This window comes from Pygoscelis adeliae, unplaced genomic scaffold (genome assembly GCF_000699105.1).
Source record: "Pygoscelis adeliae isolate BGI_AS28 unplaced genomic scaffold, ASM69910v1 Scaffold402, whole genome shotgun sequence".
NCBI lineage: Eukaryota > Metazoa > Chordata > Aves > Sphenisciformes > Spheniscidae > Pygoscelis > Pygoscelis adeliae.
The window spans coordinates 819,184-846,966 of NW_008824411.1; the positions used below are offsets into that span (position 1 = coordinate 819,184).

The 27,783-nt window shown below is 47.7% G+C and overlaps 1 protein-coding gene across 1 annotated transcript in view; it reads right to left on the minus strand.

Annotated features, from left to right (window-relative positions):
• Positions 1-11,806: 11,806 nt before the first annotated feature.
• The window catches only part of WLS (wntless Wnt ligand secretion mediator), a 46,210-nt gene continuing 30,233 nt past the window's right edge, over positions 11,807-27,783 (minus strand). The window contains exons 3-12 of the mRNA XM_009320580.1: positions 24,042-24,166; positions 22,667-22,828; positions 21,493-21,629; positions 20,931-21,099; positions 20,650-20,747; positions 20,264-20,327; positions 19,223-19,366; positions 17,512-17,595; positions 15,861-16,014; positions 11,807-15,320 (exon numbers count right to left, since the gene is read on the minus strand). Of these exons, the coding sequence (XP_009318855.1) occupies positions 15,211-15,320; positions 15,861-16,014; positions 17,512-17,595; positions 19,223-19,366; positions 20,264-20,327; positions 20,650-20,747; positions 20,931-21,099; positions 21,493-21,629; positions 22,667-22,828; positions 24,042-24,166 (1,247 nt within the window). The 3' untranslated portion in view covers positions 11,807-15,210. The remainder of the gene's footprint in view (positions 15,321-15,860; positions 16,015-17,511; positions 17,596-19,222; positions 19,367-20,263; positions 20,328-20,649; positions 20,748-20,930; positions 21,100-21,492; positions 21,630-22,666; positions 22,829-24,041; positions 24,167-27,783) is intronic.

A 27,783-nucleotide genomic window follows, 5' to 3' on the forward strand; every position in this document is an offset into this window, starting at 1 on the left:
GGCCGAGCGCAGCCCCCTCCCCGGCCCCGCCATCCCGCCCGCAGGGACTTCCTGGCCGTGGAGTCCCGCTGAGGCACAGCCCGCGCCATCTCTTACGCCGCAGAAAGCCTGCTGACCCCCATGGAGGGAGCTCAGCACCGACGACCCCCGCGTTCAGAGCAGCCAGCCCCAGTCAGACCCCAAACCTGCTTCTCCAGAGCCTCCCACCACCCCCAGCCACCCACCTGCACGCAGAGAGGGACTACTACAACCTGCACCCCAGGGAGGCTAGGCCTGGCCCATTAGCGGGTTAACATGGACATCTTAACTGGCCAGCTGGTGACGGCAAACCACCACAGGAGCACTGCAGTGCTCGTCTGCCTTTGCTGGGCACACTGGCAGGGGTCAGCTCTCCTCCCCACCCCTCGGCTGCAGAGAGCAGGAGGGCTGGAGGGCACCAGCCTTGAGGCAGAGGTTCAACATTTGTCAGGTTGATTTGTTTAGCCCTGATTCCTGAGGACAGCCAGTCTTAGCTTGTACTGACAGCAACACCTCCCACCGTGACAATTAAAACCATCCCTGTGTCTGACTGTGACAGGGAGGGGGGTGTTGCGTTGCCTGGATGAGAATTCTTCTCTTTTTTTCTCTAGAATGGGTTTTTTTCTGAGCGTGACCTTGAGCTTGGACCAGAGCTTCCCGTCTAGAAGTCTGCAAAAAGCCGCGGGTCCCTGGGCAGCCATTGGGCAGTGTCAGCGCAGAACTGAACTTCCCTGGGGGGAGAGGACGGTCCCCGGCCAGCACGCTCGGGCAAGGCCAGGTCCTGGGGAAGCTGCAGCCAGGGCTGGGAACCGAGGAATATGTCAATTTTAAAATGTGACAAAGGGCATTTGTGGCGCTTCGCTGCCGGGACATTCAGGAAGAGAGCAAGGGGGACAAACATCCCTGTTAAGAGCTCAGCTCTGACATGGAGACTTGAAAATGGGGTACCCTTGGCCAAGGGGTGTCTTCAGGGTCTGGCTATCTTGTCTGTAACTCTCGTGCTGCCCAAGACGGGGGTGTTTAAGAAACCCTTTTGCAAAGCTGCACTCTTTTACTGTTGTTGTTACAGTTAAACTACAGCAGGACAAACTCCACAGCCAAAGGGGATGGTACACCTGCCTGAGGACCTCCCTGTGCTGCCAACCTCAGGAGGGGACGGTCCAAAGTTCTTTCCCCCTCACAGAAGTTGTAACTGCAAACGTGGTTAAAGATGGTGCCATAGATGTTTCCCCTGATTCTGTGAGCCACAGGGCCTGGTTTGGGGAATAACAGCTCTAAAAGGGGCAAATAAAATACTTCGGAAAGTCTACAGGAACGTGGTTCTCCTCAGCTTCTCCTGCAGACCACCTGCTTTGCCTTGGCCTTCCGTCAACCCCAACGACAAACGTTTCTGCATGGCCCTTTGGTGGCACATCTCAGACAGCAAGCTTGCCCGCTGCGGTCCCCTGCTCCTGTGCTCCCCATGCAGATCGGCAGTGACTGTCTCCTTCACAGGCTAAACTCTCTAAGAAATAATTGCTTATCCCAACACGTGATGCTTAATAACCCATGGTTTCAAAAGCCATAATTACATCCTTGTCACAGAAGGGTGATGCTGCTGCTTGCTGTCTGGGATGAGTACACAAGCTTCTGGCTGCAGCACGCTCAGGTCTGTAAGCCGAAGAGTTAAATCTCTTTGGGGGCATTTGTCACAGCCCTTCCTGGAAAGCTTGGAGCTGGGGAAGTGAAGGATCACTCCCTGGTGGGACGGTGCTCTGCCACATTGACACTAACGGATCCAGAGCAGCTGTAAGCAGCCGTAAGAGCCAAGTGGAGGAGGTTAAGGTAGCTGGTGACTCGAGAACCATGAAATTAATGCAGTAACTGAAAGAGGAAAGACACACGTAGCCTATATACTGACGCCGGTTGTAGAATAATTACAAAGAACAATCTGGCAGTGGTGGGAGCCTGTTTCCCCCAGTGGGGATATAGGCAAGCAGCTGTCCGTTCCCTGTGCAGACCAAAGGCGAGCAGCATTATTCGAACTCCGAGGCTTGATCCCTTGGCTGCTCCCCAGCAGACTCCCCCTGAGGCTCCCTGCTTCCCTGCAGCTTCTGCAGTGCCAGGGTTGCCTTCGGAAGGCAGGCAGCCGTAGGGCATACTGTGCATGGCGCGGTGGACAACCTTGGGAATGCAATTGCAGGTGCCTGGCAAGTTAAAAGCTCTATAAATCTCCCGCTTGCAATGGTGCAGGAGCTGGAGAGCAATACGCTTATAGGTGGTCTCAGATGAATCCTGGAACAGAGGGAGTGTGCCCAAAAAGGAGAAAATGTTGACAAAAGCACAATTTCCATTGCTAAAATTAGTTTTCCCCTATCCCAAAAGCCAGTTTCTGCAAGTGTCCAACACACCTGACCCGCTGGCCCCAGCTTTGGCCGAGCCACTGGGAACAGACCAGGCAAAATCCCTTTTGCTGGGATTTATGAACTGATTTTGCTCAGGGCCAACTGGCTGCGCAAAAGCCTCTTTAAGGCAACGTCCCACCTTTTCACCTCTCCCCAGAAACCCTACCGTGCTTCACCGTGGTAGTTTATTCCTGTGTTCACTGTAGGCAATAGACTTTTGCCAGTTTATGCTTGTTGAGGCTCTGGCCTTAAAATAAAGCCTTGGACCAGGCTGAGTGGATAGCCAGCAGCAGACTCTGCAACCTCTTGGCATGAGGGAGGGCAGCTGGCAGGAGCTTGGGTCTTGATGCCAGCACACTGCAAAGCACTTGAGTATTTCCTGGAGCTAAGACCTCCCCTTCCTGCAGGGCAGCGACCGGCACCAGCCCTTGCACCACGCCGCACGGGAATTATTGGGTGTTAAGGCAGCAGTTGTTGTTCAGTCGGGGGCAGGACAGGATCAAGCAACAGATCTTTAAGGGAGAAAATGGTCCAGTTCCCTGCTTGAAACCATTTCTGCAGCTGCTCAGCTGGCGCCAGGGGTCCCTTCACATCAGCCAAATGCTGGGCAGAAACAAAAAGGGATCACACCATTCAGAAACTATGGGTAGGTTTCATTTTGGTACCTATTCCCCATCTGAAGGGATGCTAAAGAGGCTGTGCTGCAGAGGAAAGGCAGGCTCCCGTGTCTGAGGGAAGCCAGGCAGGGCACTCACCACTGCGTCTTGCAGAGAAACGTGTTGGTGTGAGCGTGGCTGCCTGTGCAACAAAAGCTCGCCCTTTTCTCAAGGCCTGTGAATGATTTTCATTCTTCCTGATGCTGGAAGAAGTTTTTGCCCACACCAGCACCTGCCTTATTGGACACGTGCCCATCTTTGTTCTGAGCAGCGACTCGGGAAGAGCAGATCTGTGCCAGGAACCAAACTGGCTTTGCGTGAGGAGGTGGTTAGCGCTGTGACACCCTTCCCCGTCAGTGCAGCAGCAGCTGCAATCCCCCCACGGCTCAGGTGCTGCTGAGAAACTAAGGAGTAACAACGGAGCATCTGCAGGTAAGACAGAGACACGTTGGTACTGCCACTAATTAGCCACCCACAGCAGGGCTGTGCTATCCCACATCACCATCAGGGTAGTATCTTTAAGTCCAGAATCCGTCAGCACAGGCATGTCCTTGTGTCAGGCTCTGAGACTGCTGCTCATGTATTAGCAGGTGAATTTCTGACAGCTGAAGAGGCAATGCTTCCCTTTCCGGGTAGTCTCTCCTTGCTTTGAGGAAGAAAAAAACAGTGGAAGGGTCCTGATGGCGTTGAGAAACTTTCCTGCCTGTTTGCCCTCATTGTGCTTCCACATCTTCCTGCTGTCACATCTCTTGTGTTCCCGCTGTACATTTTTAGCCTACTAAAAATTAATGCATTTCATGAACCATTTATGCTTGGGGTCATATCTGGATTATATACAACCTGGTCACATCCTGACTTCTGGTGGCCCCATTTCTTTCCCACTGCACATGGATACTTTGATAGAAAAATTGCTGGCTGGGCCACCCCCAGTATTGTAGCATCTGTTACCAAGCCTGCATCTGCTGTGCGGAAGGCTACTGCAGCAATATCAATCCTATTTGTGTTTCTGTCTCTTAGTTAAGCACTTAAGCAATTTCTGTCTGTAGCCAGATCTCACTTTGGGAGGTACAGCAGCACCTAAAGTGTTAGTGAGCGCTTGTAGAGGAAACATTTCTCAGTCCTTCCCCAAGCTTATTCTTCCAAAACCATCTGTGGTTTTCCAGGTTATCGTTTCTTATTTCTCCAATACTTGCCGCCTCACCGACTCCATGGTATTCTCCCATCTATTTTGAATCTGCTTCTATCCTTAATGAGCAGCCTTGTAATGCCTGCCTCCTATCCCAGACTGAAAAAAAAAGGGTCTTTGGACCTATTTCATACTGCTCTGGATTTTTTTGTCCAACACAAAAGGCCCAGAGGATTTTCTCAAGGAGCTTCAATCTTAACATGAGGCCCTGTCAAGTCCTGTCATCATTCACTGCATTATTTACTAGAGGAAAATGAAAGCAGATGCTTAACTACTGGGCCAGCTGTTTTAGACGCAGAAGCAAGCTTTCTCAAAGTCAACTGCTGATAAAAATTAGGGCTGATTCTCAGCTCAGCTGCACAACATATAAGCGGAACACCCAACTTTTGCAAGGTACTTAGAAACACCCAGGGTAGAACTTGGATCAAAAGCTATCCAAAAGTAAGGGGAACTATAACTGAGACCTTCAAAAAAAAGCCTCTAAAGCCAGTAAGGCACCCAGTTGCACTGAGCTACTTTGAAAATTCCTGTCTGAAATAATAATGATATTGTAATAATAATGATGATGAAGAAAACAAAAATAGGAGAATAAAACAGATCTCTTTAACAGTACACTGATCAACATTGCTTCATGCTTAATACAAAGGGAAGGAAATTAGTTCTAATAAACTGTACTTCTATTACATTAGAGAATTATTAATGCTGTAATCACAGCTGCTGAATCACAACCCTGTGGAGAGCTGATGCTACTCAGGAGATTTTCTCCTGTGGTTAATTAGTCATCTCAATAAACCTGTGCTCAGCTCCATAGGTGTAAATACAAGGGGTTGCCTGCTGATTAACTACATAAGACTGCGTGTGTCAGACTATGAGCGAAACCAAATGCCTCATGTGGCGAAACGTCAGGAGGGGCATTGCTGCGGTGGCAAGGTGCCCAGAAGAAGTTCAGAGGACAGGTGTGGTCCTGCTCAGTGATGCACAACATGCATGCCCAGAGGCCCAGGTGTGCTGGCAGCAGCATGCTCCCATGCAGATATCACTGCGTAGGAACTCATGGAGATCTGCCTGGTTATGTCAGCAGCAATTTTCTACAAGCTTTCATTCAGCACGCCTTTTCTCTTTGCTTTGTTAAGGCCTCTGCAATCCCAAAACATCTTCGTTTTAAAATCCAGATGTAATCCTAAAACATCCCACTTCAAGGTATCTGGCACCATCAGCTGACCCGTGCCCATTTCTCTCCCGACTCTCACCTCCTCTCAAATATTCTCTGTTTAAAGTCCATGTTTCCACCTGCTGCAACACAAAAGCTGTTCCTGAGGTACTTGCTGGGGACTGCTGACTCCCGAGCTGATCATTTGCCATCTGATTTTTGGAGCAGCCATAGTGCTGGTTCCTGAATCCCTCCCTCACGTTCCTATCCCCAGTGCAGGATCCACCGTGCTTTGGCAAGCTGAAGGCGCTCTTTCTCTTGGGCAGCCAATGGCTTGAACGTCTCTTTGCCACTCTTTGCATGTAGTTTTCCATTAAAAGCATTTAAGCAAGACCCAGACCTAGTGCCTGTGCCCAAACCTGCACGAGCCTGTGAAGTCGGGGCATTGCAGCTTATCCAGCTTTCCAGGACTATGTCCTTGGGGATTCCTAAATCCACAGGGTGCTATACTGCATGCCTTTGGTGGTGAAAGTGTCCTGTGCATTTAATCTTCTGCAGGGATTTATTTGGGGAAATGAAAAGATTTCTCTCCAAGAATAGAGACTTTCCCTGTGCAAAGGCCTCACTTCCGAGTCCTTTGGGCTACGGCACGAGTGCCTGCAAGCAGCATCCCAGATGAAAACATGGCTAGACCATGACAAAAGTTGTCACAAAAGCCCTTTTTAATCCAGGCGATGCTTGTGTTCACTTGAAAGAGTTTCCCTTTCTCACCCACCTTTGCTGTGGTTTTGAGTGCTGGCAAACCCACAAGCGGCTGTCTGTAGCAGGCACAGAGTCCCACATACCTCTGTCTGTCTGCTGCAAGTGGCTCAGGGGAGGATTTAATCACCTCTCACCTTCCCTTTGCTGGAAAACAATTCCTGTCCCTCATGTGGCTGCTTTTACGGTTCTTGTCTCTCCAGGCAGGATGACTTGCTCAGCCTAATAACCTACAAGTCATTCACTTTGCCTGAATCCTATCATTAATGGAGATTTCCAGAGATGATTTATAAAACATAATTTCTGGTGTTTATGAGGTATTTATTAGCCACAGTGAAATGCTAACTAGTAATTAGTAGATTATTCGCTATCTCAGCTAGCCACGTTTGCTCAAAGGCAGATATCCCATTTTCAGACATTTTCCAAGCTTTCCAAGGTTTTGGGTGGATTACCATTCCTCAGCCACTGTCCATCTGAACCCAATTAGGTGGTTGTGCCGGGGATCTTGCCCTTTTTGGCAGGTCTCTCTCAACCGCGGAGCCCAGCCTGCCAGCTGTGTTTTACCCATGTTAGGCAGCTGAGCAGGGCTCAGCTACGTGCCACCTAGCTGGGCGCAGAACCAAGCCCAGGCCAGCATGAGCTAGAAGGCAGCTCTTTCCAAGAGGGATTTGTTTGATAAGTAAGGTGATATGAAAAGCCAATGGGCTCCTGTGTTCGGGGAAGGATTTCTGACTCTTCTTGAGGGAGTACAGTAGGAAAGAAGCTGTGAGTCGACTTAGCAGAGGCAAAAGAGTGGGAAGGTCTCCAACCTCCTTGGAGAAAGGATGGACAGGAGAGAGACATGTCCTGTGCAATACCTCTGTCTTGGGTGGGACAGACCGATCCAGGAGGGACATGGCCACGAGATGCTGGCTCAATGCCTCGCTGTCAGTCAGGATTTGCTTTGGCTGGAGCTGACAACAACCAGAGAAATTTTAAATGGAAGTTTTAAATGGAAATCAGCTGTTCGTGAGAGCCCCCCGGGAAGGCAGAGCACAGAGGAAGCAGGGGGAGGGGCACCCTGTGCTGCTTTGCCTGCTCCTGCTGCTGCTCTGGAAAACTGCCCGGGGAACGCCTGGAGCTGCAAGCTGGTGCAGGACAGTGGTGGGGAACCGCAGAAGGGACGGGTGAAGATGGTCAGATCCCTCTTCTGTAGTGATTTTGCCAGAGATTGTTTCTGTTGTGTCAGGACTCCCTTGGGACTTGCAGGGATTGCACAAGAATGTACTTTCCCGGGCTACCAAGCTCCTCACTGCTTTTCTGTCCATGTTTAGGGTGGTAAATCCCCCTTTCCCATTGCTTAGCAAGCATGGGGGACACCCCACCAAACTTCATTGGTTTCCTTTAGAGAGGAGGGAGTCTGCAGGGTCTGCTCTTAACTTTGTCCAGGAGCTACATGGCTGAAATCATGCAGGTCGATGTTTTCGGGATGGAGGGAGAGCCTTGCTTTAGGCCCACACATACAGCCCCCGCCGCTGCCTCCCCCACACTTGCTCCTGGCAGGGAGGATGAGTGAGGGGTGCTTGTACCTGAGCATGGATGGGGCACCCCAGAAACAGGTTTCATTTAAGGTTTGACAGCCCTCAGCTCACATGTGGATTCCCACACAACCTGTCCTTACCCAGACCGCAACAGCGAGCAGCAGCCAGGCTGAAACCGGGCCAGAAAACACGTGCTTCGGGCAATTCCCAATTAGAAACCGATGTATTTTACTTCCTATAAGGCTACAGAGGAAGTTCTGTGAACTCCAGTTCTGACCTCCTGAAGTTAAAATATCCAGCTTTTGGGTACCACTGAGGCACGGGACAGCACTAACAGCTCCCGAAGGCCCTCAGGGTCTTGCTGGGGGATGTCCAAGTGACCTGGGGTACAGCAGCAAGCACAGCACCCCAAGGGTCAGGGATCAGCACCCATCCTGCTTTGTCCTCACTGTGCTCCATTTCCACTGCTTTTCCTCTGGACCCCACCAAGGCTTTCCTTTTCTTGTGGGAGACGGAGCTTGATATTCACAGCCAGAGCAGCCATCTTCTTAATATTGCTTTGAATGTCATTGATTCCTATGGAGAGGTACGAGACAGCAGCTGAAGGCAGAAAAAGGATTTTCCTCTGGAATTACATAAATTATTATTAAACCAGAGGATGTGTGTCACTGGTGCATACTGCTTATCAGAAAGGATGTCTCTTAACAGTAATGCCAACACTTAGGAGTGCAGTTTAGCCTGTAAGATATTTATTAGAAAATGTTCCAGAGTGGCTTATCTGTTTTTGAGACATAACATCCATCTCATGAGTGAGCCTCGTCTGTACCTGGAAGAGTGCCCTTCCTCTGGAAACTCTGGAGGGCTTTAAGCACAACAAAACAAGGAGGGAAAAAAATAGAAGAAAACACAAATGCCTGCTATTATAATGGATATAAACTTTCCTTGACTTGAAATAATGAAACAGCCAAAGGATAGGACAATATTTAAACAGTTTCAGCAAGGAATTCACTGCATGAAGCCATCACACCTCAGCTCAGCTGAGTCAGAAACAAACACCTGACCTGCAGCCTGCCCACGAGTGAGTGGGGAGCACGGGCTCTGATGTCCCCCAGCGCTCGGCATGGCAGCGAGGAGGGATAACACACCAAAATGCTTGCCCGATTGAAATCTGCAGAGGAGATTTGGGAAGCCGTCGCCAACCAGCACGATCTTCAGAGAGGCTCCTGCAAGAGGGCTGGATGCCACAGATGGGGGACTAATTGCATTAGCTTATCTCAGCCCAGTAATCAAAATTAATGGCAGTGAAAGCAAGCCCTTCCAGCGGGACCTGAAAGAGCAATTCATGGAAATGCCTCGGCAACACCTATCCAAGTAATAGCAGCAAACGGAGGGCCCTGAAGCAGATGCCATCACAGCTGGGGCTGGGCGGGAAGCAGAGCAGGCACTGCTGGAGCAGCACTGGCAGCCGGAGGCAGCTGAGCCTCTGCCCCTGCTTGGGGAAGGCTCGCCCTGTGCAGCACCAGCTTCAGACTTACCTCTTACACATGTCAGAGATGGAGAGGCAGAAGGTGCCAACAATTATAGCCATGATAAGATCTTGTGCTTTATTTAAAACTCTAGATCTAAAGCCTGAAGCGTGTATTGATTTCCTATAATAGTCTGTGACAGGGGAAAATCTCAAAGAGCCATCAGCTCTTGTACAGTGTAATGTCAGCTAAGTAGGAAAGCAGACCCATGACACATATCTGTGTGCCAACCACAGAGCAAAATCCTTCCAAAAATAAATCTGTTGCTGCTTATTGCTTATTTTACCCCAATAAAAATACACCAACTATGTCTCATCTTTGAGAGCAGGAGTGACAGTCATTTACAAGAACCGGAGCGGACGTGAGCAGCAGTCCCCAGCTCTGTACATCTCATCTCCTACAGTTCAGTCTCCTGCAATTCTTTCCCCGGCAATACAGCCAATGCTTTATTTTCATCATCATGAAATCCCATACAATAGCCTTGGGCTACAGGATTTGTGGTGGGAGAGGGGACGTGTTTCAGTGTCCTACAACATACTAATCGTCTGGGGACTGCTGGCAGCAGGTTTAAAAGGGACAAGGAGAAAATACCAGCACCTCCCTCTCCCCAGCCAGTGCTCATCAGCACCATCAGGCCCGGGGACAATGTCAGGCCACTGCTGGGACACTCAAACCCCGCCAGTCACAAGTTGCTTCTTCCATTTTTAAGTTGGAAAACACAGGCCAGATCTGTCCCACAAGCCTTGCTGCTGGAGCTTGTGGCCAGCAGGCATGCGGTGAGACACAGCCATATAACCTGTAGTTGTTTTTGTCACCCTTCCCTGAGCCTTCCCCTAGATCTAACGTACCCTTTCAGAGGGATGAGCATTGGGGTCACATGCCCAGTTCCCCCAGTGCCTCCCAGAACATCGTTGCAAGTATCACAGCACAGACTTCTCGTGGCTCCTTTGCTGTCGATGGGTCCCCCAGGAGGGAGGGAGCAAAGGGAGCTCCGGGCATTGCCATCACCCCACGCTGAAGTTTCTGTCTGAAGGCAGATCAGCCAGCGCTGCACGCTCACACCTCACCTCGCACGGGCATGGCTGGGAGCAAAGGAACGGCAGACAAGGCTGCGTTGGAGTCTGCTGCAGCTCCTTCAGTCACAAACCAGTTTTAGAGCAGAGAGAGACTCTGGTCCCAGACTTCTCCTAAGAAAACGCAGAAAGTGGTCTAATAAGAAAAACAGTCGAACTGTTCCAACCGAAGTCCATTTGCTGACCTCAAGAACTGTGGTCCCCAGCTCACCCACAAAGGTCTACTGTAACCCATTTCCCTTCTCCTACTAACTTTGGCTGCTCATAGCAACACCAGATGGCCTCTTAAGAAACTCTCAGGTAGATTTTCCCATTCTTCTCCAGTTCTCACTGTGTCCCTGCCTGGCGGTACAGAAGCACGAAGTTCCTGGGACAGCTCTGACCCTGAGCAGCACTTTGCAGGTAATAGGAACTTCTACACATAAGCAAATTTCTCACATTTTTAGGAGGTGAAGGATTTAATTTTTTTTAATCTGGGTGAAAGTCCTGTTCAGCTGGCAGCAGAGGGCAGCAAAGGCCTGCCAGGGCAGGGCTGCGCCCCAGCCAGCAAAGAGCCTAAATAGGAAACCTGGGAAGAGAAGCCGCGTGGGAGGGTGGCAGTGGTTTTACAGTTATTTAAAATTCATGAATTTGCTCTTTTGAAATTCATTAGATCCTGAAAGTGCTGTACTACCTCTAGTTTGTCTTTGAGCAGCCCTAGTTCCTTGCCATGGCAGAGAGGCTGTAGCCAACACAGGCTGCAGCAGAAATGGAGCCATGGGCTCTGCCGAAAACTCAGCACCCCAGTTCCCCTCTCATGTACCATTTTATCAAGGCAGCCCCTATTGCAATGGGACTTCAAGCTGTTGATATTGAACTTCATCTGTTGTCATCAAATTTTCCATTACTGCTTAAGTGCAAGTCCTGGGAAACCTTTTGTTTTCCTGGATAATAGACAGAAAGACAACGTAGGGGAGAGGCAGGCTCCGAGCAGCGGGTGGCAGCGCCTTCGAATACGGCAGCAGATGGAGGCTGCCACCCAAACTGATATCACAAGTGGGGTAATAGCCAACACGCAAAGTTCACAGCAAAGCTGTGACAACTCTGGGGCTGGCAAGCAGGGACAGGCAGGTCCAGGGGACAGAGCCCGAAGGAAAACCCAACGGTTGGGCCCTGCCATGGGAGCAGACTTCAGCTGCCTGGGGCAGGTGGGAACGGGGGGGCTCAACACCCCGGTCCTGTGGGCAAGGGGAGCTGTAACCTCTGCGGCAGTAGCTGCAACCAATGCTCCAGAGACAAGGCAGAAATGGCTCTGCTAACAATTAGTCCTAAATCAAAGGTTTTAAAGGTCAAAAAGCCATTAGCATTGACGTACCATGTTTCTGCACCACAAAGTATTTGGAGAGAGATGCTGGAGAAAATTGTCCAAGTGAGTCAACCGTTTTCCCCAGCAACAAGTTGTGCGACTTGCAACTGCCTGAAGTAGAAGATCAAATAAAAGCAAACAAGATCACAGCAGAAGAGCTATGATTTCTCAGTCAGTGAACCAGGCCGATGACAAATCCACAATATTGTGTTTTTTATTTAAACTAACAAAACTACACGTTTTCCAGGTTGCTTAAAGCATTCTGTAAAAACTGAACTCAACCTAAACAAAAAAGGATATATTTTAATAAGACCCAGGGACTATTTTTGAGACGTATGAGTAGGGCTTAGGAATTAAGAAATAAAAAACCACACACACACACACACGCACGCACACATACATACACCCGCCCCGTAAACAAATTGTTAGTGTTTGACACAAAATTTGGTTTTAAAGCTGCAATTCCCCAGTTGTAAGGAGCCTTTACAAAATGCAACGCTATACTAAGCTGTAAAAGAAACCATGGACACATCTATCGGAACAACATAAATATCACGTAAGAACCCAACGTAAAAAAGGATGTTAAAGTTGCAAAGTCGAGCACTCAGCCAGGAACATGCCAGAGTTACGGTGATGTGCGTTAATTTAATTCACTTTGTAATTGAACAACTACTGCAAGTAGGAACATTGCTTGGACTTATTAGCACTTATTTTCCTTATGTAAATTGCTTACAAGTTACATTTTGCCATCCATGTTGAAGGTGCAGTCCCAGCACTTATTCCACATACAGTAAGTGTGCCCCCTTCTTTTTCTTTTTTATTTTTTTTTCTTTTAAACCACATTTCCTTTCAGTACAGGGACATTGTCATCCCAGTTTACAAAAAAGTCCCCAAACTTATAAAAAATTATTAGTGTTCCAGTTCAAGTATCCAAAATCACACCTCCTGAAGTAGTGTTCAGCACTTTCTATGCTACAGTGATTTCACGTGCTCAGACATAGCAGCACACAAGGGACTTCACCCAGAGCAATGCATTCAGCGTTCTTCGGCTCTGACCCTGCATCCCGGCTGAGACACTGCCCAGGGGCAGGGGAGCTGGGGATCCTGGTGAGGGCAAACAGAACAATGAACAGAATTGCTTTCTTTTAAGAAAATCCTATAGTAGCTCCAATTAACAAAAACGGAGCAGCCCTTCTGCAGATGGGGTCTGCCCGGTGTGCTGCACCCTGATTAGAGACCCGTTGGGAACTTGGGGTTCCAGCAACAAAAAGGATGCAAGATTATCTACACTACCCTCTCTTTCTTCATAGTGTTGAGCTCTAATAAATGGTATTTTAAATGCTACTTTACAGAGTGCCGTTCTTACTGGGATCATAACAGCCCAGCATCTCCTGGTGCGATTCATTTGGCACAGTCAGCAGCCCCAGTGAGAAATCCCTTCTGGGAAAAGGCTGGTGAGGAGATGGGGTGCCCAGCCAGCCCTGCATGCAGCCGAGGGGCAGTCGCTAGCCTTCTGGCCCCATTCCTTGGTCGATTGGGAAAATAAGGACGAATTATTTGAATGCCTCACCCCAGCTGAAGTACTGACTTGTCTCAAGAAACATGGGGAAGGGAAAGCAAAAGGCAAGGAAAGTTGGTACTGTATTTGGTTACTAACATGCTTGAAATGGTGACAGGGATGGTTAGAGCTGAACTGAGCTGCCCTTCTGGAGCTGCAGCCCCATGCAAACAGCAGGGTGGGTGCACAGGAGTGTACAGGGCAGCCAGGGACGGGCATCACTGAGTACGAGCTGTTTGCTGGGGTGGGAATCATGAGGAACCAGCACCTCCTGGTGCAAACCAGAGCCCTAGGTGCATAGCCTCAACTCCTGCCCAGAGCCCCAAACTCACGTACAAACCTGAATGTGACAGTAAAGCCAGCATGCGATGGGCTTTAATTGCATGTCATAATGCATACATTGGCTAGAGATGGATTAAGGTTTCATAGGTGATCTCACTTCTGGTATTTCCCAATTATACTTTCATTTTGCAGCCTTAATACTCTAACAATTGATATGTAATTTCAGAAGTTTTAAGAATCCAAGGACAACGTGTCCCTTTTTCCAGGACAGTGCTTCTACCGGTACCCGCAATGACTGCCTGTCAGCGGCTTTGGAAACTTCCCTTCTCTCCCTCATCTCTGACCCTTCAGCAACAGACAGCATTAGCAGATTCTTATCTTTTAGGGACAAAACTGGGAGGTTGAGTTACATGTTACTAGCAGTTAACACAGACATTTACTGTGTTAGCTAGACAGACATTTAGTGCCAGCTAACGGGGCCCTCTGGATCCTCCAGGCCCTGGACTGTGTGCCCTGAGCAGCAGAGACCCTTCTGGCCATGCTTCTTCCCGCACACGCCATTAACACTTCTCTTAACTGGTCCCCAGCACGGTCCAGTTTAAGCCTCCACCCCAGATCAGTTCCCAGTCCCCTCGCACTGCCAACAGTCTCACAGCCAGATCCACCCAGGCACAGCATGGGGGTGAGCGACCTCATCGTCTGCTTTTGCTCTGAAAAGCAAATATCCACATTAGTGTGTGACAAGAGGATTTTTTTCAAGTCTGATAATTCCTGGAAGAATCCAGCTCTGCCAAGCATGCTCCACCCCAGCAGTGCAAGGAGGAGTGGGATTGCCCGGCGTCCTCTGCCCAGCTCACAAGCACGGGAACTGAGAATGCACCGTCCCTCCTGTGGCCTTTCTCTTCTCTCCATGGCACATAAGCAGCATAAAAATGAAGGAGACGTAACAAAAAAGTAAGATGGAGGAGGACAACAAAAGCAAGGGAAGACAGAGGGGCTGAGAATAGGCAGGAGCTGGCTGCAGGACCAGTACCTCTGGGAACTCGGGACAGGAGCACTCCTTTCTCCTGCAACTCAGCTCAGGCATCCAGTTTTTACATTCCCCTATATTTAACAAACAGCTGTAAAACCTACTGAGAAAGCATGTTGCTGCTTCTACTAAAATCTTATGTATTACACTCAGTCTACTCCCTTCCCCAGCTGTGTTTCAATCAAGTGACAGAGGTTTGCTGCAGAGTTGCAGGGCTGTACTAAAGACCTCAAACAAGGTTCAATACAATTACAGATCATGGAATTAAATGTTTTTAAAATGAGGCTTTAGTTCCTCCCGCCCCCAACCAACACATTGTTTAAACTTGCACACAAGAAAACTTGAAGTACTGAACACGTGCTCACTGACTGAGCTCCCTGCACCACCTTTATGCACAGGCACACAGTAGCCAAATAAAAACTGCCCAATGTCAGCTCTGCCCCTTCCTAACTTTTGAATGTGTGACTTTGCAACCTTAAGGCTTTTCTAGCAGGTTTTTACGTGCTTGAGTGTAACACAATATACATATCCCTCCCCCCAGAAATAACTACACCATATTAAAGAGTTTACAAATGTTCCACTCGGTGTCATTGCTCTGTGAAAACACACTAGATACGGGGTGCTCGAGAAGCAAGTTAGGTCAGAGAGATCTCCTCCCAGAGGGCGTTGTGTTGTCCTCTGCTCTCCACCCTGGCCTGGGTCCCAGCTGAGGCCATCTCAGCATTACTCCTGAGCCTCCTTGCGAGCCAGCTTATAAACCTCCGTCGGCCCATCCACGTGGGTGATGGTGGTGGTGAGCTGAAGCTCTTCCCCACTGTTTACTCCCAGGTCACCTGAGAAAGTTATTTTGTTAGCCTGGTCTCACAATAAATATTTGACAATTAGAAAGCAAAAGATTCATTTTATTCCCTCCAGGCTCTCAGGAGCTATCTGAGCTATGGACTATGCAACATTTCTATAAATGCTTTTGTTTACAGTTATTTAAATACAAGCATATCAGTAAAGGACGATTTCTGTGCTACTGAAGACTGCTGATAAAGGAAACCAACAGCATTGCCATTCTCCACTTGCCCAGATTTTTATTTTCTCCATTCCTCATCCCTCCATTTGAGCTACACAATTACAACTGGGCAATGCTAAAAAGTACAAAAACCATCTAGAAGGTTTTAGACAGCCTTTGCTAAATACTCAAACCTGTCTAACCTAGTCATTAATTAAAATGTCTGCTAGGAAAACCAAACCATCATTTGCATAACATTTCAATGTGCTGAACGTGTACTTTGGCCAAAAAAAAAAAAAATGCACAAAGGGTATCACCCAGTTTATATCGCTTTCTTCCCATGGCAGCCTTCAGATCACTTAGATGCATTTACCGTTCGACTGGTCTTCACCGTAATTCTTGTGCGACGGCGCATACAGGAACATCAGGGCAAAGACGTAGAGGTTCCACATCCCATAGATGCCGGTGAAGAAGGCGCTGTTCACTTGTATCGTTATGTCCCCCCACTTCCAGTGGCCTTCGGTCACCTGCCCAGGAGAAAGCAGACACGCACGGGCCGGTCAGTTAAGACCAAATTCTGTAAAAATACAGAAGCGACCCCCTAAAGCACTAAGATAGAGTAAATCAACAAGAACAGTGTCAATTCAACAGGATCGAGTAAATGGGGTATAACAGATTCAGTGATGCAGAAGTCAGGCTAGGATTCTCCTCTTTAGCCTTAATCTGCAGGAAAAAAATGATCCTTACAAAATGATTGCACCAGGAATTCTTTAACTTTGATTTACCATTCTTAAATGTGACAATTTCTCACATCCTGCAATACATCCCTGCTGTAACCGATGTGTTCAGCAAAGATTGCCACATGAAGGGCAGTACCTAGGAGACAACTAGCTACATCTGAAAACATTAGACTTCTATAAATAGACCTTTTATAGAAGGAAAACCAGCATGAATAATGCGAAGAGCTAATGTGCCTTCTTGCTGTTTCTGTCTTACGAGAGGGGCCTAGGCTGACAGCATCAGCCTTAGACATGCAGGGATTTGTCAAGATTTACGAAAATATCAATATTAATATTACTTGAATCATCAATATTAATATTACTTGAAGATATGCAGACTGTTCATGCTGAAATGTTGGCTTTCCATTAAAGAAAAGACATAAGGGGGAAAGACGAAAGCTAAACTAGCTTGAAAAGACCAGCTGGACAAGATTGTTTGCACTATGCCCATACACAGTGATGGTTATGGTCATCAGCACTCAATGAAGAATCAAATTGCCAACTGACATTTCTCAAACCATTGCTTCAGTCTAACAGATTTCTATGAGCAAAATCATCTGCTGCTGTATTTTGCATTGGGACGCACCACATATCCAAAAGCATAAGTGGTGCAGTGAGGGAGAAACTGCTCCTGCACCCATAATTCTGTAATACTGGACTTGCGAGGCTATACCCACGGCTCTCGTGGAGCTACAAGCTGGCTATGCTTAGGAACAACCAGAAATGACATCTTTGAAACAGGTGCAATCTTAAAAGTCACTTGGAGTAAACCATCAAAGCACATTTAAGTAGCAATATAAGCTCATTTGTACAGAGAGACTGCATCGTAGCCCAGAATAAATAGGTATAGATACTGTTGGAAACAGCAGGGTTGCAAAGTCAACCCAGGGAAGATTGAATTCTGTTATTTCTCTGTAGGCATACAAAGCCACTGGATTCTTTCAATGTGAACAGAACATTTTTCCTCTTGCTGAGTTCTCAGAAATGACTAGAACGTGTTGGCTGATATTTCAAACAGCACAGCCCCAAACCTTACCGTGAGCCAAAGGCCTGTGTGAAGGCTTCAGCCTAAGCAATTTTATGGCAGTGCTTCAAAGAAATGAAAACAACTTCTTAAAAAGCAACTTATTATCAAATCTGCTTATAATAGAGGTGCCTTGTCTGAACAGCAAGTGAGCTGACGTCGTTAGCGGCTAGGGAATCGGAGGCTGATGTTCTCAGACAGAGCTGAGTTTCGTCACTCACCTGGCTCACAATGAAGAAGATGACTGTCATCGCTGCACAAGCCAGGGTAATAAGCATCAGGAACTTGAACCTAAAAATCAGCCCCTGTTTAGAGAGAAATGTCACTGGTCACATTAACAGAATCCACAAAACCCATTTTTGTTTTTAGCATATACAAGACACACGTTAAAAAAAAAAAAAAAGGGCAAAGAAAAAAAAGGGTCCAACCCACAAAACCCCAAAGCAAAACAACCTCCGCCCACTCCTCTGCGCCGTGTTCACGACAGCCCATATTCTCCGCTCCCCACACGTCTATGTTCCTCCCGGATGCTCCGAGTGGGGTGTGCATGTCTGGACAGCTCTGGCTTTCCATTACATTTGCTTTTGTGACTGATTTACCGAGAGTTACTGTGGAAGAGGAGGCATGTCAGTGTAAGCCGTGGGTTTCATCCACCAGCCAGCCTGATAGCTCATAGCTTTTCTTAAACAAACATCTGTGGAGAGCTTGCACGGCTTAGCAAGCTACAGCACAGGTACTGGCACCAGACTAATCCTCACCTCCACAGTCTGTCTGTCTGGAAACTGCAGTGATTCTCAACACTTGTCAAAACTACGCTGGCTATTACGGAAGAATGTAGATTATAAGACAAACTATGGCTCAAGATCACTTGGTTGGGAACCTGACTGCATACCATAATTGCTTTCACTAGTTTTACATTTTTACTTACAAATTCTTTTGGTTTTGTTTCTCTGTGTTTTTTTTAACCTGTTTCTGGAATTTTGGTGGAAATGTCAGTGTCTGCGTAATGACTATGCCACACTGCGACAACAAATGACTATTAATTTAACTCTTCCAGAGCAGATTCATGCTTGCTAGATGTTTGTATGTAGAGCACAGCTGCAGCAGCTCTACAATACGAACTGAAGTCCTGTGCCTCTTGCTAAAGGGAAAGATGGAAAAAATGCTCAATATCTTGTTCAAATTCTCACAAGTCCGGTTTTCTATTTTTTAATGTGCATTCCTGATGGGTGATAACTGGCCTGTTTAAATCAGAAGTGACCACCATTTAACAGAACAACATTGGTGATAAACATTTACACACCCATGGAAACAACAGGCGCTCTCAGCTTAAGAACTTAAAGTGAGCTCCTCGCATTTTGCAGCGGATAAAGACAGCTAGGACAGAAACAACATACAAAATCATGGGCTAAAACTGGGGATAATGAGCTGAACATGTCGCATTTTGATCCTAGTGGGACAGTTTCCCTCCTGCAACTTGGTGAAGAAAAGATAACCCCAAAAATCTGAATTCACGCCATGGAAAAACAGGGTGGTCTTAGCAACGCTTTCCATTAAACACAATCATTAATATTACAGAAGGAGAAATGGAGGTGCAGGGAGCTGATGGCCTTACACTCCATAGTAATTTAAATGATAGTTTGGCCAATTTTCTTCTATCCTCCAACACTGTTCAGTAAGCTGGGAGACCTAGCTTACATACCCTCCTGACAGCTTAAAACACTTCATTGGGCCTAAAGACCCAAATAAAGAAGAAACTTCACAACAGTCAAACAAAAAGGCATTTTAGGGGATTTGAGCAACACAAGAAAGCCAATACAGATCAGATCTTCTAATTCAGGACTATATGGATAGAGAAGGTCTCAGTATAGACTTCAAGGTCAAAAATGCATTTTAAAAAGAAAGAATCTGTGCAACAAGGAGGGACGTTACCTCGTAATGAAGGCGGCGAGCCTTGCTCATGGCTGGGAGGCTTGACTGCTTTCCACTGATGTTTCTGAACACTTGGAAGACCATAAAACACAGGAAGAGAAAATAGAGACACAAGCAGATTCCCGCAACTATAATAAAGGCCATCTGGGCAGTGCAAGTTAAGTGAAAATGGTATGAGCTAAACAGAAGTAATAGAAAACATTATTCAGGCAATTCACTTATTTTAATATCATCCCAAAGATCATAATTAAACTTCTAGCAGGCAGCAATCACTCAGGACAGCAGCCTGCTCGCGAGCGTGGCAGCGCTGGGTGAGCCCCCTGGCTCAGTGGGGAGCACGGGCTCTGATGTCCCCCAGCGCTCGGCATGGCGGTGAGGAGGGATAACCCGCCGAAACTCCTGCCCATTTGAAATCTGCAGAGGAGATTTGGGAAACCGTCGCCAACCAGCACGATCTTCAGAGAGGCTCCTACAAGAGGGCTGGATGCTGCAGAAGGGGGACTAATTGCATTAGCTTATCTCAGCCCAGTAATCAAAATTAATGGCAGTGAAAGCAAGCCCTTCCCAGCGGGACCTGGCAGCCTGAAAGAGCAATTCATAGAAGTGCCTCAGCAATGCGTGCCCGAGTGATGGCAGCAAACGGAGGGCCTTGGAGCAGATGCCATTGTAGCTGGGGCTGGGGGAGAAAGCAGAGCAGGCACTGCTGGAGCAGCACTGGCTCTGGGGTTACTGTGATGACACCTGGGACCTAAATCCCCCGGTGCTTCCCCCCAAATCTCAGACATCTTGAGAAGTTCAGTTCTCCAGTGACTTCCCCAAGCACAGCACCAGTCCCTGGCGGTACCCAGCACCAAACCTGCCAGGACTGCCTCTTCCAAATGACACCGGCATCTCCCGCAGCACCTGAGCCCCACCTCACAAGCCCCAGCCTGCCAAAAGGAGGAGGGTTTCCCCACAACTTGCAGGTATCGGGCAGGAGGGGAACACCTCTCTCTCCTACCAACACAGACCTAGCCTGCCCCGAGCTGGGTGGAAGGATACAGCTAGCTCTGTGCCAACTTCGGTGGTCCAGATGCTATAGAAGGGGTTCTTCAGCTGCACTCCCCTGCAAAGAGGAGAGAAAACACGAAGCTGCCACAGAAGCCAACAAGTTCAGAGAGCCCCACACCTGCTCTGCAGCCTGGAAAGAGCCAGCCACACTGCTTTCCTGTGCAGGCAAGGAGGAGACAAGGTGGGAGGCGTTTCTTTACGGCCCTATGGGACAAGATACGCTGCTGGGAAACACCAGCATGCTTCAGTGCACTCATAGGAGCCTCTCCTCACTTCATGAGATGGAGCTGTGCATCCAGCCACGGGGGTTAAACCGCTGGTCCCTGCTGCAGGAGGTGCATGGGGAAGGCTCGCCTTAGGAGCAGCGCTGCACCTACCTCTCGCACATGTCAAAGATGAAAAGGCAGAAGGAGCCAACAGCTATGGGTCCAACCTGCTTCCAGTACCCTGAGAGACGATTCCGCTCGTTCTGGTCCTAATCGGAGGGTCAAGAGGTGGGGAGGAGGAGGAGAAAAAGGAAAAGCAAGTTAGCCTGAAGTCCTCTCGCCTGGAGCAAGTCCCCACAGCATTGTTTCCAACACTCAGTAAGTACAAGGGAGTTGCCAGGTATTACTGCAAGTGGGGCTGGAAACTACCTTCCCTTCTGTGTCGTACCCACCATCATGTGCTCCCCACAGAAGATGATCCAAAATGACAGGAGCATGGCATAGAAAATGCCTTGTCGAATGTCTCCAAAGAGCAACATCCAAGTCCAGTCAAATCCGATGGAAAACCACTCCACGGGGATGTTAATGAATGTCATGGAAATTCCCAGAGCAAAGATGACCCTGGAGAGGCAGAAACACCATCTCTTTCCAGTTTGCAAGGCAAGGACACAGAGCCCAGAAGCCAAAGCTGTGCATGAAGAGCAACAGAAGGAAATCTGGCGCTGTTTGGGCAGTGGCAGTGGGGCATCACCTCCTGCCAGCAAACCCTCTGGGGCTAGGCCTCTCCGAGCAGCTGCAGGCAAATGCAGCTACTCATTCTCTATGGGTTTAACGGGAAAGAAAAGAGAAGCTATGGATGTTTCCTGCTCCCAGTGTGCCTGGGTGGAGGGAGGGGACAGAGAAGAGACTATCCCTGCCTCCCCAAACATGGGCTCTGCCTGGGAGCAGTGACCACCTCTGTCAGGGTCCTCTTGCTTGAGGGTCACCTTACCCAGCATGTGAGCCCCTACTCACTTCTCCAGCAGGACAGGAGCGCGTGTCATCAGCGTGATCCGTCTCCAGTACCAGACCATGATAATTAAAATGCTGGGGGTGAGGAAGGTCTTCATGGCAAACCACACTTTTGTAAAGCCTCCGTTTTGATGGATGCCCTAAGGAAAACCAAGGTGGAATGCAAGAGCTGTACAGGGTTTAACATCATTACTCTGTGCTTCTCCTTACAGGAGCTGACAGGAGAGGCACGTACATGGCAGTATACGTAAGCATATGTAGATGCAACTACTCTTTGAAAGATGCGGTTTGCCCAACACAGGAAAGGGAGCAGGTGCCTACTTAGCGCCCAGGCCATCTAAGGAACCTTCAAAAGTTCTTAAAACAAATACCAACACATGCAGCTTCCGTTGCGAGGTAGAGAGCAGTCGAGAGAGGGGCACTCTGACACAGCGTGGAGTAAACTGGCAGAATTGCTCTCAGACAAGTAACAAGATACTCATGAAACGAGGTCACCACTGGTGGGAAATGCATCAGCCAAATTAATGCATTTCTCCAGACACATGCCCTCCCACCACCATCTGCAGCCACCACAGCTGGTTGGCTTGCTGCTTCTGCTGAGAGGGACGGTGGTGGGAGGTTTTCCAGCTGGGAAAAGCACCCATAGCCACCAAGGTTCAAGGGAGGGCAAGAGCAGGGATAGCTGACAGCCATCCCAAACATCTGCGTGGTGATGGCCAACTGCAAGACAGACCAGGTCCCCCCTGAACCCTGGTGTTCTGTTCCTCCTCCACTCCTATCTGCGAGAGGCAGGGCTTAATCAGGTGGAGGACTCTGCGTCTGAGACAGACTGCAGCAGGGAGGAGAGGACAGAGGGGAGCTCTTGGAGCCATGGGAAGAGCCCAGCTCTGGAGGTGGTCACCGGGCAGTGCAGGAGGGTGGCACTGCTCAAGGCTTGGGGAGGGCTCCTCAGAAGAGAGCAGTCAAAGAAGGCATCCCTCAGGAAGGAAGAAAGGCACATTTGCAGGCAGGAGCTACCCGTGATGAAGAGTAGGATGTTTGCTGTGGATCAAAGAGGAGATCAAGAAATGAGCTGCAGCAGCCCCAGGGGAGATGCCCTTGCTGACTGCAGCATTGCAGGGCACAGCCGCTCTCCTGGGAGGCGGTGAGCGCAGACAGAAGCAAGATGGACACTTACCACAAAACGGATATCCTTGATTTCCCCAATGCCCACGTTAATGCCCTTCCTCTCATTCACGGGGAGACGGATGTTGATGAGATAGTACTTGTGAGCCACGCTGCCGATCTCCATGAAGGGAAGGAAGTCACAGTCATAGTGACGGCCTTCAGATTCCAGGGTCTAGCAAAAGGGCACAGAGCAGCAAGACAGCAGTCAGCCTCGGACAGACCAGCACGCCCTCCACGGTGAGGGTCTGCAAAAGCCCTAATGCTGAACATAGCCAGGACCATTGCTAGCACCAAGAGCCTGTCTGCTAATTCTAACCTTTGCCTGGGGAGTGTCTGTGCAAGTCTGGAGAACTTCAGCAGTTTTGGGACACTTTTCCTGAAGTTTTTGATTGTTTTGGGTTATTGAGTCAATAATGTTTGACCTCAAGCAGGTTCACGTCTCAGGCTCTTAAATACATTTAAAGTTAAGGGAGACTTTCAAGATGAAAGGCTACTTTGGGATACAAGCTTCCTCCCTCAGCAAGCACAACTTGAGCAAAACCAAAATACACAACCCTCTTACACGTGTCTTGATGTGGAGTTTCTTAAGTCCTGTTTTACTAGCAATACTCTCCTCCGCACCTCATATGTATTTACTGCGTATATGTGGCTGTATGGAAGAGTACGGGTGTTACTGGAGACATAAGAGGGTTGCTGAAAGGGACCGTGAAATGGGAGAACAAGACACAGAACTGAAAAACGTGGCATGGTAGAGAAACACCAGATTAATTTAAGCACAGGAATTATGGTCTGCAGCACAAAAAGAAACATCTTTATTTAAACAAGATGCTCTGTTCTCAACTGCTAGCTGTGCTCTCTGCTCCTAAGCTTTGTAGCTTGAGGCATTAAGAAGTTATTTTAAGAACTCTTGCCCCACCTCTCCAGGTTCTTTGAGTGCTGCAAGTGTCCCTGGTGGGCTATTTCCTCGCCACTCCTGAAAAACAAGGTTTTGGCCATCACAGAAGCACAAGATGGAAAGGTCCAAGTTCTCTAGGATGGTTTAGGGGTATACAGATCTCAAAGCATTCAAGTTCTAGCCTGATCACAACTGCAGGGGACAATTCTCCTTGCACCTGGATCTGTGTGTTGACCTCACACCTTTTCTTCCTTACCGTTTTAAGTCTACCTTTGACTTCCTCCCCTTCTCTTCTGTCACCAAACAGAACCACTTGCATGTGGAGCTCATCAGGTTTTCAAAGATTTTTGAGCCAAGAAAAAGCTGACACGTTTGAAAGTTATGATTGAACAACTCGGAACTTCTAGGAAGCACAAAGAAGGAAAGGAAGAGGACAACTCCCACCACACTCCCACACCTCCCCACCTCCAGCATCATCGAAACACCTTACTTTTGGTGAGCCAAAGGTGCATTTCAGCTTCCTGATCTCTATTGCATGTGCTATTTCTTCCCAATCATCAAACACGTCATCGCGATACGCTAATGACACATCCAGGGTAATTTCTGCATTTTCTTCTGCAAGAGTAAGGAAACATCAAGCTTGTTAGAGAGGAATGATACAGAACATCAGAAGGGTGGGAGAGCCTCTAGACACTGAAAGGATCTCGGAGAGGCACGCAGCTATGGAGGGGAATGGAAATTTTTGCATTCCAAACAATACAGATCAAACTACCTTTTTCAAAACATTTATCTCCTCTCCAGTAGAGAAGAAAGAACTTCTACTGGTCATAAAGGTCTGATATCTTTCTAACATATCATGACTTACAGCTTATGTTACAGTTGTGGGTGAAGAGCATTATTTATTCATATAACATTAGAAACAGTAATTCATATAAAATTGGAACCTAGACAGCTGCAGAGACAGACAGTAAGCCAGAAAGCCATCCAGCAGCCTCTTCACTGCGGGTTGGCAGAGGGACAATAAGACAGGCTTCAACGTAGACTTTCTGCAGGTAATTGCAAGGGTGTGCAATAGGTCCTTCAGTTTTGGGAAGCGACTATATTGCATCATAGGATTTGCTTTAAATTGACATTGAAATAGCAGTTACAGAAAACCACAAAAAAAGATGAAGTATACAACTGCATATACTGTATATTTAAGTTAGATGAACCGTATAAAGGAGAAACCGTGCAACTGATGGTACATTTTGTTCATTTAGGCACGATAGCAGTAATCATCTATCAATGTAACCTTAGGTTTCTTCTGGCTGTAGGTTCACCATCCATAAACACTGAAACCCAACATCTTGAATAGAAAGGTCTAGAATATGCCACTTAACAAAGATGTTTTCTACCAGAGAGATTTTAAATGAAAGAAACAAAAAGGAAAAAGTCAAAATACATCACCAAAAGTCCAAATCACTTCACAATTGCCCATACTTAGGATCCTCTGCTCTTAAAAGATAAGCCAGGGTTCCCAGAGTGATAAGAAAACATTACACAAAGTTCGTCTAAAAAGAAAATTAAAAAAATTGAAGTTTAGCTATGCTGGCCTTGCTGGAAAAAGGGATGGCCTATAACCTCAGAACTGAGGATGGAGGTGCTGTTTTCTGTATGTATTGTTTAACTTGAATCATTCTACAGAAGACTTTTGAAGCCCTCTCCTCCACGCGTACACCCCGCAGCAGCACCAGCTTGTTTCTGCTTTTACAGATGCACCAACTTGCACATCAGTAAACACACGTAGAGTTTATATGCCCAGGTAAGGCCACCACATCAAATTTGCATGGAAACAGTCAGCTCCTCCTCTCCTGGACATGTTCACAGTAGGAGTATGGGGTGTAACTGTCAGAGTTTACTTGGATCGGTGTTGACGGCGGAGCGGGAGTTGCGAATCCGGAGTAACGACAGATCCCAATATGGGTATGATCATTCTCCTTTATTCATACTTACAACAGGGTTTATATAGTTATCTACCATGGACACGTGCTTCATAACAACCTATAATTGTTTAACTACAACCGTTCACGCGCTCACAACCCTCTTCTCAGGGGACGCTGCAGGCTGGCCACGCCGACCCTTGCTTCTTCCGCATCCCGGTTGTTGTTCCGCTTTTGTTGTTTATCTGCTGGCGAGGTTCCTTCTTCTGCCCAGTGAAGGGCGGTCAAGGTTGTCAGCAGTCTTCATCAGCACAGCCCTACTACTGCTCAAAACATGGGTTGCTCAGGGGCACTAGATCGTGCCCCTGCTGTATCAGCCACTCCTCCACATATCTGTATGACACAAATGTACAATGTAAGTTGTACAGTCATTTCTCAAGGATTTTCAGTGGGACTGTATGCGCTAACAAATGTTGTTGAACACGATTTTGGATTATTGAATTGAGTCTACATGCAGATTAGGTTTCATGTTGGATTGTAATTGCCTTAAGCCAATTGTACAGGGAGTAATAGCTCAACGGGGAGTAATCGCTCAATATATTTACATAACCTTCCTAAAAAAAAAACCCAATCTTTATCTTTCTCAGGGATTCCCTGGTAAGATTTTCCTGATTTGCTCTTACATCAGGTTTTTGCCTGCCAGTCATTCATTGACAACCATGTACCTTTAATGCAATTCTGTGAGTTCAATCGGTACCTGAATGGTGTGCATGTCATTGCTCTCTAGCACAAAGGGGTATGTTAACACCACATGTGTTTGATCTTTCATCAGTGAAAGTATTCCTAGTCTCTGCTGTAAGCTGAGATCCGTTTTCAGGCGCTGTTTTCAGCCATGAAGTCATTTCAGTGATCAGTTTTCAGTCTTGAAGACTCCCGTTATTCATATTAGAGGTAGTTGCTTCTTTAATCCTCTTTCACAGCAAATTCTTAATATTGCTGAGCAGATGAGCATTCTTCAGGCGTGGAAGGTGTTTGCTGACTGAGAGCAGCTTTTAGTGAATTCCTTTACAGAAAAAGCAGTGCTTGATTGGGAGGGAGGTGCGGTTGATTAGTCCACCCTGTCCAATTTCTTGCCTGATAGACCTGGATACCCGTCTGTAGGGGTCCCCCAAATATAAAACATGTCTGAGTCCAATTTCCAGATGTATTTCCAACTCGCATCGACCCCAACAGTTCCAATTCCTGGGGATCCCAGGGTAGCGAGTGATTTAACCCTTTTATCAATTCAGCACTACAGTTGCTAGTTGCAGTCACATTAGTACAGCTGCCATTACTGAACCCGGCAAAGTCACCCTCCTTATATCCAGGCATACCTAACAAACAGGTCCTAAACGGCTCAGTTGCTGAGGCAAGGGAAAGGCAAAACGTGGGCTGCCCTGTTTTATTTGCCCAGGTTACCCACATATTTTCTCTAGGGTCAATGCGATGTATAGTTGCCGACCCTGGAATTATTAAGATTAGCCCAATTACGATCACATCTGCCCGGCTCACCGTTTTCCCTTCCAGGCGAATCGTCTTTGACATTGGATCTTCGTTGTTTCCCATCGTTCTGCAGGCACGTCCCACAACTCCGGTACTAGGTTTCTCTTTTTACGTTCAATCCCACAAACAATAATCAATTTGGCATTTTCGTGGACTGAGCTAATCCACTTATGGCTACTCTCAGTGAAAGCAGGCGTATTAACTACTTCGTGTCCAGTGGTTATTAATATTCTATACAGCGCTATTTCTTTCAGATAGCAGGTTTCACACCACCTTTGTGCGCGCGTGCACCGGGCCCACCACTTTTTATCACAACGGTAGCACTACGGTAGCACTGACACAATACCCACGGTACACACCGTAGGCACTCTAAACAACTTATCTTTTATCACCGTTTTTGGGAAGCTCATCACATGAGCTAAGTTCTGCGGTTATGGGTCCTCTGATTCTCTTTGTCCTGACGATAACACAGGCTTCACGGATCTGCTGGGCACCCAGACCGGTCCATTACCTGTAGAAACACACATATATCCCCTTCCACTAAAGATTACAGGTACAGGGCCCAGCCATTGGCCCGTGGCAGGATCCCGGTAGATTACTTTTAAATTTGGGATAAGAGTTTGTTGATTAAATTTTAGACTCTGATGGTGAATTATAATTGGTGGTTCCTCCCTATCCCCCATCAGGCAGAGATAATTTAAAGTAAAAAGAACTTTATTGAGCCTCATCTGGGGGTCCTTTTCTTCCCCCTTCTGTTTTTGTATATAGTCT